This window comes from Castanea sativa, chromosome 1 (genome assembly GCF_040712315.1).
Source record: "Castanea sativa cultivar Marrone di Chiusa Pesio chromosome 1, ASM4071231v1".
Lineage (NCBI taxonomy): Eukaryota > Viridiplantae > Streptophyta > Magnoliopsida > Fagales > Fagaceae > Castanea > Castanea sativa.
This window is the reverse complement of record NC_134013.1, coordinates 17,297,799-17,316,167: the sequence shown is the minus strand read 5'-3', so window position 1 is coordinate 17,316,167 and position 18,369 is coordinate 17,297,799. Positions and strand designations below refer to the sequence as shown.

The 18,369-nt window shown below is 33.7% G+C and overlaps 1 protein-coding gene across 3 annotated transcripts in view; it reads right to left on the bottom strand.

The window, feature by feature from the left end:
* Window positions 1-18,096, bottom strand: part of LOC142607351 (myosin-15) — a 33,784-nt gene extending 15,688 nt beyond the window's left edge. For 2 of the 3 annotated variants that reach the window (XM_075778813.1, XM_075778821.1), the window contains exons 1-18: window positions 17,942-18,096; window positions 17,657-17,785; window positions 17,427-17,573; window positions 14,720-14,865; window positions 14,477-14,633; window positions 14,066-14,124; window positions 7,777-7,933; window positions 7,453-7,602; window positions 7,200-7,336; window positions 6,515-6,661; window positions 6,316-6,417; window positions 3,086-3,143; window positions 2,852-2,953; window positions 2,416-2,453; window positions 2,194-2,320; window positions 1,929-2,102; window positions 1,387-1,518; window positions 808-917 (exon numbers count right to left, since the gene is read on the bottom strand). In XM_075778813.1, the coding sequence (XP_075634928.1) occupies window positions 808-917; window positions 1,387-1,518; window positions 1,929-2,102; window positions 2,194-2,320; window positions 2,416-2,453; window positions 2,852-2,953; window positions 3,086-3,143; window positions 6,316-6,417; window positions 6,515-6,661; window positions 7,200-7,336; window positions 7,453-7,602; window positions 7,777-7,933; window positions 14,066-14,124; window positions 14,477-14,633; window positions 14,720-14,865; window positions 17,427-17,573; window positions 17,657-17,785; window positions 17,942-17,947 (2,078 nt within the window). In that variant the 5' untranslated portion in view covers window positions 17,948-18,096. The remainder of the gene's footprint in view (window positions 1-807; window positions 918-1,386; window positions 1,519-1,928; window positions 2,103-2,193; window positions 2,321-2,415; window positions 2,454-2,851; window positions 2,954-3,085; window positions 3,144-6,315; window positions 6,418-6,514; window positions 6,662-7,199; window positions 7,337-7,452; window positions 7,603-7,776; window positions 7,934-14,065; window positions 14,125-14,476; window positions 14,634-14,719; window positions 14,866-17,426; window positions 17,574-17,656; window positions 17,786-17,941) is intronic. The other variant, XM_075778806.1, reaches the window with a different exon arrangement.
* Between the last annotated feature and the right edge of the window lie 273 nt (window positions 18,097-18,369).

The following is an 18,369-nucleotide window of genomic DNA, read 5'->3' as shown; positions in this document are numbered from 1 at the left end:
AAAACCATAAATAAAATAACTTAAGGTATATTACACGTGTGTGAAAATTTTGGGACTGAAAAACTTTTAATGTTAATATTATTTCTTTTACAATATCCAAATTTAATAAGATGTGTATAAATATTGTTTCTTGTACTTTGTAAGATAATCTAAAAAACAGGCGACTTTAGGAGACTAAATAACCTCATATAAATTTTTTACCATATTTTCAAGAAAAATAACAAAGTTATTTATTTTCTCATATTACTAAAATTTAAAATAGTTTATTTTTGTGTATTTAAAAGCTAATAAGTGTGTGGGTGGGTGGTTTTAAGATCTAATAATTCAAATTATAGAAAAGTCTACTAGATCAAAGAAATAAAATGTTGATTCTTAATAGAAAAGGTAAAACGTGAAAATAAAGATTTGATAATTGCTTTGTCATATATAAGAATAAAAATTGACACAATCAAAATTTATAACGTCAATAAGAGTACTAAAGATTCGTCAAATGGGTGTTTTTTGTACAAGCATAATACAAAAAAACGTTCAATGCATGTTTTATCTTTTTTATTGTATTTATAAGTAAGAGTTTTAAAGAAAAGAATGGTAAGGATGTAACCAAGGATACGGGGGTGCACACATGGGTTGCAATGCAACAATCAGCTAAAATTATAGCAATCAAGTATGTTATATCAAGTAAAATTACAGCTAAAACAGATTTTTTTTTTTAAAGTTACATTCCACTATTTGATATAGTACATGCGTTTTGCTAACTATGGAAGCTCTAAGATGGAGAAGCTATAAGTGAAGCATTAGTAAACCCACCATCCATCCAAAAGTTCAAGAGCTAATAAACCATAGCGATCTATAAACTCTGAATAGGTCCTTCGAGTAGGATAACCTGCCAGACTTATTCGAACAGCCTCTAAAACGCCCTACACAATATAAAACCATTGTTATAGATGAAAGTGTTACTGGAACAAACAAGGTCAGACCAGCATTAGGTAATCATATTACTCTTGTAACATATTGGAACCATACGACAAACATATTGATAGAGACAGCAAACATTTTTTTTTAATTAGAATTATGCCAAATTCATACCTGCATTCTTGACATATTTTTGGGAACCTACTTTTCTGGCAATGTCATGTGATGGTGATAATTTTGTTTAAAGTTAACATTCAATTCAATTCAATTTATAAATAAATAAATAAAAAGTTGACATTCAATTGTCAGTCACGTGATTAGCTCAAGTTTCTAAAAGGAAGCAATAAATTTAATCAATAAAAGATGCAGAAACACAAGATAAGAATGCCAAAAGAAAAACATGTGTAGGTAGTCCATGCATGTCTAAAAGATTAAACTCCAGGAGAACTAGCATAGAGGTTTCGTGTTACTGACCCCACAACGTAACTGGTGTAAGATACTCAGATTTTCAAACTTGTGAGATTGATTCAAGGAGTTCGGCTTCACGCAACGTATGTAATGAGGCTCTGTTGAGTTGAGAGTTTCCATGAGCGCTTGAAGTTGTTGCTAGAAACACAAAAAGAAAGATTCACAGCTTCAAAGAATTGTGATCTCATTTGCCAATTTGTATTAATAATTCTAACAGAAATAATGTAAATTCATTCAATCAACAAAAACATTGGCTGGTACATTAGACATTGATGGAAGGAATGTAGTACTATTCCATAATTTGGAAAAAGAGGAAAAAATATATCCATATCATGAAGCCACCTCAGCAACTAAATCCAACAAGTGCTGGATTTTTACTTTTATTTTTTTATTGACCAGATTTATATTATAGAACAAAATAAAGCGGAAAGGGGCCAAGACGCCTGTTCAAAACCAAAGCTACCTAAATGAGGGTAGATAAAGCCCAAATATCTCCATTGTCTTCCGTATCAAATAAGGGTTAAACCATGGATACAAAATTTTAATACCTTAAATCTTGAGGCCACGGAGGAAAATTTATATGATGACCTCGAAGATTCCTCTGGTGGAAAAGGGAAAAGACCAGCAACGAAGGAGCATTTGGAAGAAGACAACAGATTGCAATGTTCTAGCACAACATAATCACGATTTTTATCTAAGAAGGTATCTGTGTGATAAGTGACCTACAGAAAAAATAGCAAGTGAGTGAATCATTGTTAAGATTCTTTATATCACAAGATATTATTCAAAAAAATACCGTGACATATGACATGCCTTTCCAGCATAATGTGAAACGGTAAAATCTGTTTCAGAAAATTTTGCCTTCTCCAATCTTGGATGGGCCTGAAGATTCTGAAACAACTTCATTGAAAATGTTTCATGTGTTGATTTTGGGAACATGCTGCAAAACGAAAAAAATCAGGATAAGAATTATATGAAAATAAATCATTTATAAAGCAACACGCACCAATTTATATTGAAGAACTCAATTTGTACCAAGCTTCATCCAAGAGTGCAATTATCCCAATAGGTTTCTGCAAAATGGATGTAAAATACCATAAGGCTCGTGAGTAAATAGAAATTTTTAAAGGAAAAAATGACATATATCAATATGAAAAACATTCTTTATACGGTTTTTAATATTCTTTGAAAGCTAATGTCCCACTTTATAGAATTTTTTTCCTATGACATGGAAAGCAACTGGCAAGGTCACTTTAGGAGTTTATACAAGAGTATCACAATGCCAAACATTTCAAATCAGCATCAAATGCTAACCTTAGATTTTAAATGACTACATGATACAAAGCTAAACAAGAAAACCAGATCCAAAACAAATCCACATCCAAAATCATACTATATTCCAAAAGATGGGAGGAAATCAACAAAAATTGGCCTGAATTGATGAAATATTTCAGACAGAATGAGCAAGAACCTTCTCAATCAAATCTAAAACATCTTGGTTGTCTATAAATTCAATGTAGCTCCAATTAATTTTTTCTTTGCTATACTCCTCCTGCTCCATCTTGAACACATGCTGGAACAAAAGCACAAAAAAAAAAAAAAAAAAAAGTTAGCAAAACATAATATCAGATACTCTTGCTCCTATGGGACCAGTTGAATCTATATGCATGTGTGTGAAAGCACATTTCAGAAGATCATTACGCACCTCGTTGAAATGCTGCTGCAGCTTTTCATTTGCAAAATTAATGCAAAATTGCTCAAAACTGTGGAATAAAGTGTAAATCAATTGATGGGAGGGAGTGTGGAGATGAAATAAATTTGATTCAGTGAAAAAATAAATAAATATATAAAAATAAAAATAAAAGAAAGAAGAAGAAGAAGATAAAGAGCACAGAGTAAGCTTAAAAGTAATCTTCAAAATTGATGACCCAAATGTATGAAATTTTCATCATGAGACAGGCGGCCCACAAGTGACTCTCCCAAGACAACTAAGATGTGAAATGCACAAACACCATCCAACTCAAAACACATATAAAATCAAAGCATCTAAAATCAACCACCATTTAAACATCACAAAAAAATGTAAAAATCCTTTAAAAGCTTCTGTTATAAACCTCAGTAAAACTATATTGCACAATACCAGCAAACAGATGGAGCCCACACAAACACACAAGGATGAGGAAAAAAAATCTACTAATTTTTTTCTAAATTTTGATATCTGTATTGATTTGAAAAATAAGCAATAAAGCCAAATTTCAAAATATTCATTTTTTATCTTATTAAAAAAAAATCGTTTTTCAAGATAATTATTTCCCACATCAAGCGTAAATATAATTGAATAAATAAAATACTTCATAAATACAGTAATACTTATTTCATCACATCATCTTCTATTCCCAGTAATACCTATTACCATTCCAAATGTAATTTTCATTTAGTAAACCAAAAATGCCCGTAGTTTTGTTTTTTTAAATATATTTCACAATGCTTCAGATATGGATCCAAGGCCACTATATATATATATATATATATATATATTCCCAGTAATACCTATTACCATTCCAAATGTAATTTTCATTTAGTATACCAAAAATGCCCGTAGTTTTGTTTTTTTAAATATATTTCACAATGCTTCAAATATGGATCCAAGGCCACTATATATATATATATATATATATATATATATATATATATATATATTGATAGGTAATATGAGTACTATTAGTGATGAAAAAATTAAAAAGAAACATACAATGTGTTCATGAGGATGAACACAGCAAAACACAAACAGAAAACAATGAGAGAGACTAAACTAAGAGAAGAAAAAAACCGTAGTAGAGAAGAACAATCTGTAAAACCCCAACACCGAGACCAATAAAAAAGACTACGCTAGAATAAGTCAAGTAACTCAACCAAGGATTTCTCAAAATCTTCAAAAGAACGACGATTACGTTTTATTCAAATAGTCCACATCAAACAACCTAGAATTAAATTCCAAATATCCGAATTATGTTTCCCAAGCCAATGACTCCAACAAAATAATCATTCGATCACAGACCCAAGCCAGACCCACTGGATACCGAAACCCTGAAGCATTAAAACCCATAGAGAATGGGTTACATGACTGTGAAGAAGGAGATGATCCACAAATTCCCCCAAGGCCACTATTTAATTGTCATTATTGAACACAGTGAGTTGAATAGCATGTGTTTTCACAAGAATAAATCGGAAAATAAATTGCTTAAAAGAAGATAAGTGCTACATCCACAACATTTTCACAATAAATCATGGGTAGTAAGTTGTTATTGGTTCTAATTTGAACCCACGACTAAAATTACTTTTTGCCCACCAATAATAGCTAGTAACAACTTGCCACTTAAGATTTAATGTTGTGAACATAGCATCTCTTAAAAGAACGGATTTGGAGATAAAGAACAATATGGCTGTAAAGTGATCTCAAAGTTAGAATCTTAAACCTATGCACTGGGAAGAACCCACGACATCCTATGCATCCTTACAGGAAGAACCAACATCTTCCATCTAATTTCTTGTTCCAACTAACCAACATGTCATGCATCATTACAGGAAGAACCCAAGACATCCCCAGTTGAGAAACAAGAGACCAGAGTTTTCAAGCTTCAGATTAACACAGAAATCCACCAATTGTCCATTTAATTCAAATTTCAAAACATCCCAAGTCGACAATGATCGTGGCAAAATTTTGTAGGGAACTTTTTGGAGCCCCTATAAATACAGTTTCCAGGCGAGCCAAAGGAGTTTTATAGAGTATGGGCCAATTAAAGCACTCCATGAAATGTTCAATATTTGTAGATATTGGGATGGAGGGTTTCCCTGATGCCCTTTTGGCATGGAGTTGTTCTATTTTTCAAATGATACGCTGAACCATCATCAAGCTAAGATTATACGGAAATTGTTAGATCCATTTTATTTGATAGATTTTACATTATGCAGACATATTTACCCTTTTTAACAGCATGGAGTAATTGCAACTTTGTCTTAAAAATATTAGTCTACCCATTGGCGCCTAACTGCCAGCATCCTTCATTTGAGAGAGAAAAACAGAGAAATTAGAAACCAAAAGGACATTTAAAGAAACTTTTTTACACGTTAAATTTCATTAAAAAAAATGCTACTCGCGCACAAGATTTATATCTATATCACAACAAACACAAACGCAAAGCAACGATATAAGAAAGAAAAGAAAAACATCAAATTTATGTATTTTGATTTAGATAAAAACAAAAAACAAAAAAATTCTAGAGAAAATGCAAAATTTGAGATTCAATTACCATCTCACAAGTTTTCAGAAACTACTCAAGTATTTGATTCCATGGAAGGTTAGAGAATTTATGGCAAAATTAAGACTAAAAAATCACAAAATCTACAGAAATGGAGTGCCACATCTTTCACAGCAACAGTGGATATCAAATCCAAAATCCATCTTAGAGCTTGACTTCTTAAACTCATCAAACCCTATCCAACCAAGCTTGCCCTAAATCTTCCGAGATCTACTTACCAATCAATAAAAAGAAAGATTCTAATATACCCACACAAAAAATTTCAGTAGTAATTTATCAAAAAAAATTGCCAGTAGGAAAAATTCATAATACCCATGTCATCATTCACTCACAATTCACACCAAATATGCCTAAAATAACCCAAAAAAAATTTAAGTACGGAAATATAATATAAAAATTTTGGCAAATGCAAAAGCTAGGTGCAACATCAAACCCAAAAATTCAGATTGCAATACATATAATTGGAAAAAGATTATAGGTGTTAATACAGTTTCTACATCTTAAAGCAAATTTTAAGAGACCATGCCAATCAAAGAACATATTGGTATTGGTAAATTAAGATGTACTAACAAATAAGCTGTAAATGTTACAAGAAAACAAATTAAACAAAGTTCACCTGTTATTCTTGAAGCATTCAAACCCGTAGATGTCCAAGACTCCAATTTGCACTTGAGAATTCAGATCTTGCCCAACAGACCTATTGATCTTATCAACAAGCCTGAAAGAAATATCAAAATCAATAAAAAATTTCAATGCCCAAAAAATCTATGCATAAAATAAAAAGGTTCTTGATAGTGCAGTGAACATAAGCATACCAATCAAACAGCCGAGAATAAATCGTTTTTGCCAATGCATCCCGACTAGCAATAGCAGCAGTACAGTCAAGAGCTTTAACAATAATTCCTTCACGAGTTTGTATTGACCGAGTACAAAGTGTTGCTAGCAAGAGTTTCTCATCACACCTTATTATAGAAGATTAGTCATCAGATAATTAAGACCAAAAGCAGCAATTAAGCTCAATACAGTTATTGCATGACGAAAAAAAAGAGCCTAGCCACCAACTCAGTTTGGGTCAGCTTGTTCATAACCCAAAATAAAATAATAATAATGCGATCCACATAATAACGAACTTATTCATTTCTTACTCCATGAAAAATGTCAGCATACAACTACGGAATGAAATCCATCCATATCATATGACAATTGCAACACACTTCTATAATCAAATGGCTAGCTTGGTCATGATTGTAGGCTCAAATCGATACTCCTTGATTCAAAATATTGGGGTCTGATGCTTATCAAGGAAACAATTTAACAATTCATTCTCTCCAAACCTCTCCACATTTTTACATGGTCTACATTCTGTATATTCTGCTAAAAACATCCCTCAACAAATTATAAAAAGAAAAGATCCATAAACATTATGAAGGACGAATCATGGAACTGGAATTAAATTGAAGCAAACAAGACAAAATGCCGAACTATTTGTAAATCACCAACCTGAAAAGATCAGCAGCCATCTGCATATGAAAGCTAGATTTCTGATCCTTAATAACCGAAGAGTCATGCTCTTTGCCTGGAGAAAATTCAATATTTCCTAAATGTAGAATTGCAGCCAATGTGCGAAATATAGCTTCCTGACATTGGAGATTGTGGGATGAGAATTAAATACAGAAACGACAACACGCAAGAGAGTCTCAAATGGAAAAGGCAATGCAATCATAGAAACCATGCTATGTAAAGTTTTTAAAACCTGTTCTTCATCACTTATACCAACAATGTCCATAGCCCTCCTTGTCTTCAAGTATTCCTCCAAACTGCTCACACCATCTAGTTCATACCTCCTGCTTTGATTTAAGTAGTGGAAGTGGCTTGGATGATCTAACTTGTACTTCTCGGCATCCTGGACACACAAATAAATCTCACAAACAATGTCCATGACTTAAAGTATATATGATAAAAGCATCACAGCATAACTCAACAAAGCCTTAAGCAACACCATGCATACTTCAACACACAATATTAACATTTAAATATAAATAAAAAAGACAATACGAGAAAGAGAGAGAGAGATTACCACTCCAGAAGCACACAACTGATAGAAGCAATGATAATTCCTTTCAGGATCTCTTATCTGAACAACACGGGACCGTTCCAAAAGGTATGTCCTGATTGCTGCACCGGATATTCTACCACTTGCATCAAACTGGATTTCAACAAACTTGCCAAATCGACTGACATGGAAAAGAAACAAAATAAAGGAGGAAATAATTAGTATGGATGGAAGTTAAATGATTGAGAACTAAAAAATTATCACTTGTCCCAAAAGTTTAAGCTTTTAGGAAATGTTGAATTTAATCATTTAGAGCTATTACTAACACACTCCCTCTTGATAAGTGGGGCCTAACATTACTTATCAAAAACTAAAAATAAATAAGTGGGGCCTAACATGTGGGATTTTACCTTTTTAGATGGGAGGTAGAGCACACAAGGTTCAAACAAAGACCACCTCCTCTAATTCCACTATACATGACCACTTGTCCCAAAAGCTTAAACCTTTAGGAAAGGGTAAATTTAACCATTTAACTATTATTCTAACAAGAAATGTGCCAATAGATAAAAAGGTTTTTTTTTTTTTTTGATAAATACGTAAGAATATTATTAATAAAAAGATTGCCAAGCCGAGTACATTGGGTTATTATAAAACCATACTAAATGTAAATCATCCACATAATTGATTTATTTTATTCCAATATTATCGCTATATCCAATTTTTTTTTTTGGATAAGTGATAAGTAAATCCCATAGTCTAGCTAGACTTTATATATATATAAGTAATTCTAGCTAGACTCAACGTGCAGACGAACTAATTACCTGTTAATCTCATAAGTCAAGATAAGTTTAAATTATAATGACATATCATTAGGGGTGACAAAATTTGACACGACTCGCGAACCCGACACGACACGACACGAAATTAGCAGGTTATAAGTTGAGGCTTAACGGGTTCGTGTCATATTCGGGTTGACACGGCTAACCCGTTTAATAAATGGGTTGGGTTAGTGTTGAACACATAGAACCCGTTTGACCCGTCTAACCCGTTTAATTAAATGATATTTTACCAATATACCCTTCAAACTCTTGGTATATAAACTTATTAGTTGTTGTGATTTATTTTCTTTGACATATTGTGATTGATTATTTGTGATATTGGGATATGCTTTAATTTTGGATGATTATTTGTGATGCAATTACTCGTTAGTTCTGAATTTTATATTAAAAATATTTATTTTTTTTGTTTTTTCATTAATTATTATTTTTCATTTTGATAAAAGTTGATAAACAGGTCGACATGACTGACCCGTTTAATAAATGGGTCGTGTTAGGGTTGAGGAATCTTGACCTGTTTAATAAACATGTCGGGTTAGTGTTGAGTTATGTAGTCGAATACTCATGACTTGACACGACACGAACCCGACACGCGAACACGAATTGCCACCCCTACATATCATACATGTCCTTTCCATTTACACCAACAGCTTACTCCTTTAGATATTAATCTTTAGCTGATCCTCATTCCTACGCCTTCTCTTTCTAGTATATTAAATCTGACTTCCAGTTCTTTTACTTATCATAGAGTTTTCAGTTTTCACCCACTTGTTCATTCAAGCTTTTTGTTTTTGACTTATGAGCATATGAATCCTAAGTTAACTAATTGGTGTTTTCACATATATTCTTCCCCACAATGGTTTCCTATCCAATATCATACTCCCTATCACCTCTCTAATTAATATATCCTTCCTCAATACTTTTATAAGTTAATTTAGGCCTCTGTCTGCCTCTATTCACGCTATCAACTTAAATTAAATTACTCTCTCATCGATGTATTAATTGGTCATTGTGACACATGGCCAGACCAACCTAAGAAACTCTCTCATAACTCATCTTCTCCTCAAAAAAAAGTCACTCCCACCTTTGAACGGGTCTCATCCATCTTAACATAAAATAATTTCAGTACAACTATACATAAAAGAGCAATCCAAAAGAAAAAAGATAGTGCTTAAACAGTGGTATGGTACCCCATGGAGCAACTGCATGCAGCCACCCTCTCACAGCATGTGGAGCCAACAAGTGTGTGGGGCCCAAAATTCTGTGAGAAAGTGGCCGCATATGAGGTCATTTTCCCATACAAAAATCTCAAAAAACAAATACTTTTTATCATATTTCCCAGGCAGAGGAAACAGTAAGGGACGGATATATCACCCATAACAAATTATTCCGAAAGTTATAACAAAACTATAATTTTCATAATTTCCTTTTTAAAAAATAACTTACTAAAGACTGGTTTTGATGGCTTATATATCTGACATATGCCATCCACTGTCGTGTGTAAGCAACTAGGCCTCTTGGCTTCTTTTAACAAAATAATTATCAAAAAACAAATGAACAGCTATGGTTATATGGAAAATTTGCATTATAAAAACTATGCCATATTATCATAACCATTATGGTTTCCACTATTTTAGTGAAGAACATCAGTTATCAATGTGACCAAATACTGTATGGCATACATAAATATTAATGTTATATACCAAAATATAAAACATAATGTCCGAACTCAACAGGTCTCATCTCTTAAAAGTAATGCACTAATTATGTAACATACATTCCTCAACAAAACAATTACCATAATTAACTAATCAATAAATATAAAAAGAAAGATACTCTTAACATATAAAGCATAACAATCACAATGTAACACATCAGATGCATATCAATAAATTAATTGATTAAAAAGATACTCACATGATCATATCACAGCACAAGAGTAAATAATGAAATATCAGGCTAATTTCTTAGATTCTCAGAGATGGAGAAGACAAAAACCACATGATGAAAAGGAATTTAAAGCCACAACTTAGCCGAACAATCATTAATATTACCAAAAGTGAGGAAATAAAAAGAGCTGCGAGTATCTTGATTTCAGATATCCTCCGGACAACGCCTATGAGGAAAATCTTGATTGTGGATAACCTGAGGAGGAGAAACATTATTTTGGAGACAAATGATCATTTGCTTCTTCATTGCCCTCTTGCCAGAGAGCTGTGGGATATGGTTTAGCTTTATTTGGGGTTTAATGAGTGATGTCTCTGGGCATTACAGATTACTTGGTTGCTAGCAACGCAGAATTTGGGAGACATCAGAACAATAAGATTTGGAAAGCCATCCCTCATTCATGTGGTTCCTATGCCAAGAAAGATATGCTAGAAACTGAGGGATGTGAAAGGACAATTTAAGACAAAATCGCAATTCCTTGGAAACTTGTGAATGGATGACTGCATCAGGAATTATTCTCTCTCCAACTTCTAGAATTTAAAGATCATTGTATTTTAGACCTTAGTTTGATATAAATCTAGTAGATGTACCACGTACTCGGTGCATTCCATTTATCATAATATAAATTCTTATTTATCAAAAATATATATATATTCACTTTCATTTCTTTTCCTTGACTTTCTTGGCAACCAACACACACCCTCTCTCTCTCTCTCTCTCTCTCTCTCTCTGCATGTCACACTACCACACCAACCTCAATCCCCTCATTAAACACGGTTATTGAGCCTCAAGACTTGGAAATTTACAACTAAGGTAGTAAATACACTCCTGGGGGTGATTGCCGATAGGTTTGGATAGTTTTGTGGGAGTTCAAACCATCTAGGCAATCCCTTCAGTTTTGGAAAATGACAAACCCAACCGCACTGTTGGAGGCTTACTACCTAGTGCGGTCAAATTCACTAGGGCGGTCGGTCAATTTTCTCAGTTTTGACATAGATCTCAATAGAGTATCATAAGCATGAAGGAGAATCTAAGAGAATTAAAGCAGTTCAGCTAAAACTAAAAGTCATCAAGATTGGTGAAGATCACGTTGTGCAACTTGGAGTAGAGAGATGTGCATGGAGGGAAGAGAAATGTATAGCAATGAAAGAGAGACAGAGGTATGTGCAATGTTCAAAACTCCAGCTCAATGAATTTGAATGTAATGAAAGAGGTGAGTGACCATGAGAGCTTGTGTAGAGAGAAAGCAGTGTGCTGAAGCGGCAGCAAATTGGGATTAAAGGGCAATGTTTGGGTGAGAATTGGATATGGCTCGACTTATAGTTGGTTTCACAGGGGCTGTTTTTGAGACAGGTCCTATGTGGCATTTTTGTAGGTTTTTTTTAGCTGATTGTTGTTTTCATTAAAATTCTGATTTAGCTTTTTTTTAATACCAAATTATCTTTTTTAGGATTTTTTTTTTTTCTTTGAGTGCGTAACAAATTAAACCCTAAAACTTTTTAAAGTGTAAAAAAAATAATAATAAAAAAAAATTGATAAGAATAATAAACTTCATTGAAAATAGAAGAGAAAATACTTGGGGAAAAAATAAAAAGCACACAGGCCGGGTGCTAGAAGCAAGATGAGAAAAAACTAAGTAACAATGAAAGTACAAAAATCAAGCATATCAAGTAAAGAAATAAAAGTAAAAACACCCGTAGCAGTTGTCCAATCAAACAAAGTATGAAAAAACTCATGAATCGATCTTTCATTCTGTCAAAGGTACATGTATTCATTTCCCTCCAAATGACCTACATAAGACAATGAGGGATCATTCTCCAAAGCACCTCAGATCTAAGTCTGTCGAACTTGTTTGACCAACTTGCCAAAAGTTCCACAACACTACACGACATGACCCAATGAACCCAAAATAGCGAACACACCATATTCCAAGGCTCTTGAGATACTGGGCAGTGTAGGAGTAAGTGGTCAGTGGTCTCCCCATTCATCTTGCACATACAGGACCAATCCACCACCACCACTTTTCGCCTCCTTAAATTATCAATGGTTAAAATTTCCCCCAAAGCCGCTGTCTAAATAAAGAAACTAACCTTCGGATAATTTTATGTAGAAACTAACAAATTTTAAACCCTATAATTTCAAAATTAATAAATCAAACCTTGAGGTATCAAAAAGTAACAAATTAAACCATCAATCAATATTGTTAAACCACAAACACAATAGGTGAGGTTTAATCGTTACATTTTGAAACCACATGATTTAATTTGTTACTTTTAAAACTACAAGGAATAAAATGTTAAACCCCTAAATTATAGGGTTTAAAATATAATTTTCCCTTTTTATGATTAAGTGACGTAAGTATTATGTTAGTGATGTCAGCAATTCCTATCAACTATATGATGGAAAGGACGAGAATGAAACTTTGTTAATAAATATTCGAGGACAAACATGAAACACTAAATTTGTTGGAGACCAAAATGAAAACATCCCTAAAAGATGAGAACCAAAAGCATATTTAAGTCTTTTTTTTAATTATTTGCTCTCCCTCTCTTTCATCAATAACCCAATAAATAAATTTCTCAATTGCTTTTTTAGTATGTGTTTAAAGTTGACACATCTATTCATAAGACTAATAATAAGTCAAAGAAAATAACCCAATTGCTATAAATTTCATAATTTCCTACTAGAAAAAACAATAACTGAAGATGGTTTTGGTTGCTTTTATATCTGACATGCCATCCACTGTCATGTGTAACAATCTAGGGTTACACTTACTTGGCATCTTTCAAGATTTAACAAAATTAGTTATTATCAAAAAATCTACTGTTATGGTTATAAAGAGATATTCTACCATATATATAGCATATCAATCACAACGCAACACCATGGCCAAATGTATATCAATAAATTAATTAATTTTGGGATTTCATCAATAATATATTTATTAGGTTTTACATCTTTTGGGATTTCATGGGTCTTGCGAAGATCGGTTGCAAATTCTCTTTTTGGTTGGTGGAATTGGTTTGGAAAGCATTCGTCTACCATTTGGAATTTGGTTATATTGTGCTTAATGTGGTGTATTTGAAGGGAGCAAAATTAGCGGACATTTGAGGACATGGAAAACTCCAACAACCAACTACTTGCTTCTTTCAGTGGCTCCCTTTTTAATTAGTTGGCTTGGGAACTTACCTCTAGTGATTCTCTCTCCCTATGTTTCTTAGTTCTCTCTTTTGTAATTAGTATTTTCTTTGTTTTTTCTTTTCTCTTTCTATAATATTTGATCTACCTTATGCCTTTATGCATGAGATAGCTTTTTGAATATACATCTTTATTACTTATCAAAAATTAATTAATTAATTAATTAATAAGTATCACAGCACAAGGGTAAATAATGACATACCAAGCTAATTTCTTAGATTTTTTGGGGTGGGGAAGGGAGAAGGCAAAAACCACATGATGGCAAGCAATTTAAATTCGTCGAATAATTAAGCATTATTACTGAAAGTGAGAAATATATATATAAAACCCACCTTGAATTGTCATTTCTAACGGTCCTCGCATTACCAAATGCCTCCAAAAGTGGGTTTGACTGAATCATGCAGAACCAGAGTCAGTACAGTCGATAGCAAAATTTTAAGCACAACAATTTCAATAATGTAAAAGAAAATAAAACTTGGCAAGTCCATTATCACAGACAAACAGGATCTAAGCTTTTTTTCATACTCAATTCAAGTTGTAGACCAAGTGGTCCATACTAAACAAAGTCCCTAATTATCAACCTAAACCATATCTTCTTAGCTACCAACATTTATTTATGTGGTGACCAAAAGTATTCTGCTCTATAAACTAACCAAATAATAAAAATAACACCTATATCTAATGAATATTGTACATATTGTGGCTATATTAGGTAATTAGATCGACTCCATGATAACTCTTACTTCAAGAACTTGCTGCTCAACTGTTCTGTCGTCACCAGCAGCACGGCCACCAACATAAGTAAGATACTGCATGATCAATTTTGTTGTCTCAGTCTTCCCAGCCCCACTTTCTCCACTGACCAGTATAGATTGGCTTCGACCATCATCCATCATTGCTCTATAACAAAAATACAAAGAAAATCATTAAACATGACATAACATAATGTATATGCACAACTTATACAACATTTGAGAGTAACAAACCTATATGACGCATCAGCCACAGCAAAAACATGGGGACTTAGCTCTCCAAATGGAGCTCCTTTATACTGCTCCATCATGTGGACATTGTACAGGTGCGGAAGCTTTGTGAATGGGTTCACAGCTATCAAAATGCTTCCTGTATACGTCTATCAGAGACAAAAGATAATAATTCATGTGTCAGTTCAATATCCCAGAAGTTTATATTAAGAATCGATAAAACTAAAACTCCCATTATTTCATGTGAATTTACAGCATGAAAATTATGGCATTTACAGAAATATATCAAGTTGCAGACTAGTTAGCAGTCATTTAAAACCCCACTAAATATGAAAATTGAGAACACAAGAAGCAAGGCAATATTAAGTGGGGGAAAATAATACAAGCATTTAGTAGATGTAGTATATGGTTTCTTCCTGTGGCGTGCTGCTTTAAAACAACATGCACATTTGACCAATATGTGAATACCCGTGATTTGCTCCATAAGGAGATTGGGATTTAGAATGTTTGGGCTCCCTTGGGTGTTGCCAATGAGGGTGGTTTATCTTTTATCTGGGTGGAGAAATCGGTTTGGGAAGCAATTTTCAGCGATTTGAAACTTTGAACCGTTATATTTGATGTGGCTATTGTGAAAGGAGCACAATTTTCATACTTTTGAGGATAGTCAAATCAAAGAACCAGCTTGAAGTCTTGGGGCCTGTTTGTTAGTGGCTTTTAATATTTAAACAACAATAACACTTCTGACCCATATTTCTATAACACTCAAACACGTATTTCCACAAAACTGAACAACAATACTTAAACACTGCTACCAAACAGGCCCTTGGTAATTCAAACTTTGTTTGATTGGTACTGTACATGTGGTCTCCCCAGTAGTACCACTCTACTAAATTTTATAGAATCACGTTCTTTTTGTACAATTTTTTTGCAATTATTTTAATTTACAAAGTGCTCATCATCATGAGCCTGTCTTAACATTTTTTTATTAATAAATTATACTGCTTATCAAAAACAGATAATAAAAATTTATTATTAAACCCCCCCCCAAAAAAAACACTCTCTTTGAAGGCTTCTATAGTGGCCATATTATTGTACTTAATACAAATGTAATGGGTCCATCTACCACTTGGTAGGTATCAAGTAGTATATAAGTCTCTGCATAGCGTAGACAAGCACATGGCATGCTTTTTAATAAGCCAGCAACCCTTACATGCACTATACACAGTTGATGCCTTGGAACAGCTCTCTAATATTGAGCAATTCTGTCTAATGGCATTCAATCACTAAATCCATTGACATCCGCACAAGAGATTTTGATATTCAGCCTTGGAAAGGATCAGACGCAGTGATGGAGAGAGAGTTTAATATTCAGCCTCAGTGCTAGACCTGAACTTAGTCACTTTTTTCTTTGTTCCTCAAGAAAGAAGACTGGTGCTAAGGAAAAAAGAGTAAGCAATAGTAAGAGGCAAAAAAATAAAATCCCTCTCTTCCCTATTTTCTTTGAGGCACTCCACAAGGAGCAAGCAAGTCTCAATGATAAGACACCCATGCTAGGATATCAATTCTCATTAGGACGTAAACCCAAGGACCTATGTTTTAAAAGGATACAGATCTCCTAATCCTGCAGTAGAAGAATGCAACTTGAAAGAAATTCAATTTTCAATGCTATCTAACTATTGAGTCATGTTCATGCACCAATCTGGAAGCACAAAATGCCATCCCTGACAATTAGATTTTAAATTTTTCATTTTTATAACATGGTGGGATGGGTATGACCTCTCCCAGACTCAACAAAAGTGGGAGCTTTGTGTATCAGGTGTGACCTTTCATAAAAATAAAAATAAAAAAACAATGTATTAGAAGAGCTGGCTACCCATGGCAACCACGTCATAACTATTAAGATGACTAAGCATGATTGAGTGAAACAGCCACCAAAGGAACTCTTATTCAGGCAATACGGCATTTACATTTTATCTGTGTAACAAATTTGACCACTAATAACTTCTTTCCATGCATGGATGGCCATAATCCCAAATATTAAATGCAAGACCAGCTTGGCATGCACAATCAGAATTTATACCCTTGATTTGACTACTAAAAATTCGTTTCCCGCCAAGAGCCTTGTAGTTTAACTAGCACAGTGGCACCTCCTAGTGTCTCCAACATAGACGTCCACGTTTCTAACTCGTCCTCCCCCAACTACCGAATTATCCAAAAAATAATTCAAAAACTTGTTTCCATATAAAAATAAATAAATGAAAAATTAGTGATCCGTTGCATTAACTCGAAGAATGAAAGGACATGAGCATCATTATAACCAACTCCAGAGAACAAACTATAATAACTAACACATTTTCCAGCTTTAACTTCTTATTTATTTGACTTCGGCATAACCCCAACTTGCAAAAAAGGAAATGCCCATTTTTCATATCAGATACCAACACAGAGTGTAATGCTCAAGGCCCCCACTCCGCAGTTTGACTTCTTACCCCAACACAGTTTCGAATTATCCCATTATTTTTTGTCACATTAGCTTAAAGAACTTGAATCCAAACACAAAATCAGAATCTAATTAACCACTAAAGACAAAAAAAAAAAAATCCACTCAAAACAACATGATTAAGTCCACAACTGGCCGTTAAACTAACCAATCCTCCATAATCACACACCACAACAAAATTTTAAAAAATAAATTAACTTTTTGACTCACATATATATCATTGAGAGCATATCTCCTCTGAAGATTGTAAAGCACACCAGGCTCATTCAAATACGCCAACTTGGTCATATCGTCCACTCCAACATGATCTTCCTCATCCGCATCTCTCGGATACAATTTCTCAGGCGAAGCCAATACCTAACCAAACCAAACCACAAAAAAGTCAAATTTTACACACACAGAAAAAGGACAAGATTGGTTTTTGGTTTTTGGTTTTTCACCTTCTTTCCCGAAGAGGTAACGAGTTGGACATGTTTGCCAACGGAGCCGAGGACCTCAGCTGGTACCCAAGCGAAATCTCTGTCCTCGGCCCAAACCTTTGAGCCCTTGCGGACACTCATCTTCGGTTCCTGTGTGAGAATGAGATGGTGGTGAAGGTGAATGAAACCCTAGAATTTTCGCAAAACAAAAGAGGGGTTTTGAAATTGAAATTTGAAAACCCTAAAAAAGAACAGAGAGCGACAAACAAACAAACAAAAAGGAGAGAGAGAGAGAGAAGAACTTACGGGCATTTGTTTGTTTAGGTGAAATTTTTTGGGTTCCCGCCCTAACAGGTGTGGAAACTATGACTCAAAAATGGCGAAACTTTTATATCGTATTCGACACGTCACCCTTCCAGTACAGGAATTTTGTTTTTTCTTTCCAAAAATACAAGTTTTTATTAATTGGAAGTTGCAACGTCTATGGAAAAACCAAACGGTAAGCTTGAGTGACCTTTCCTTTTTTGTTTTTTTTTTTCATTTTGCTTAGTTTAAAGTGAAGAGTGGCCACTCCGCACCTTGTTGTTGTCACTTTCATTTCTTTTTTTTTGGGGTCCAAAGAGATTAATTGATTACTATTCCTTTGATGGATACATGTGAGTATTAGTAGCCACTATCAATTGGAGGAGATTAAACTTCATTATATATTCTTTTTAGGAAAAATAAATTGTTTA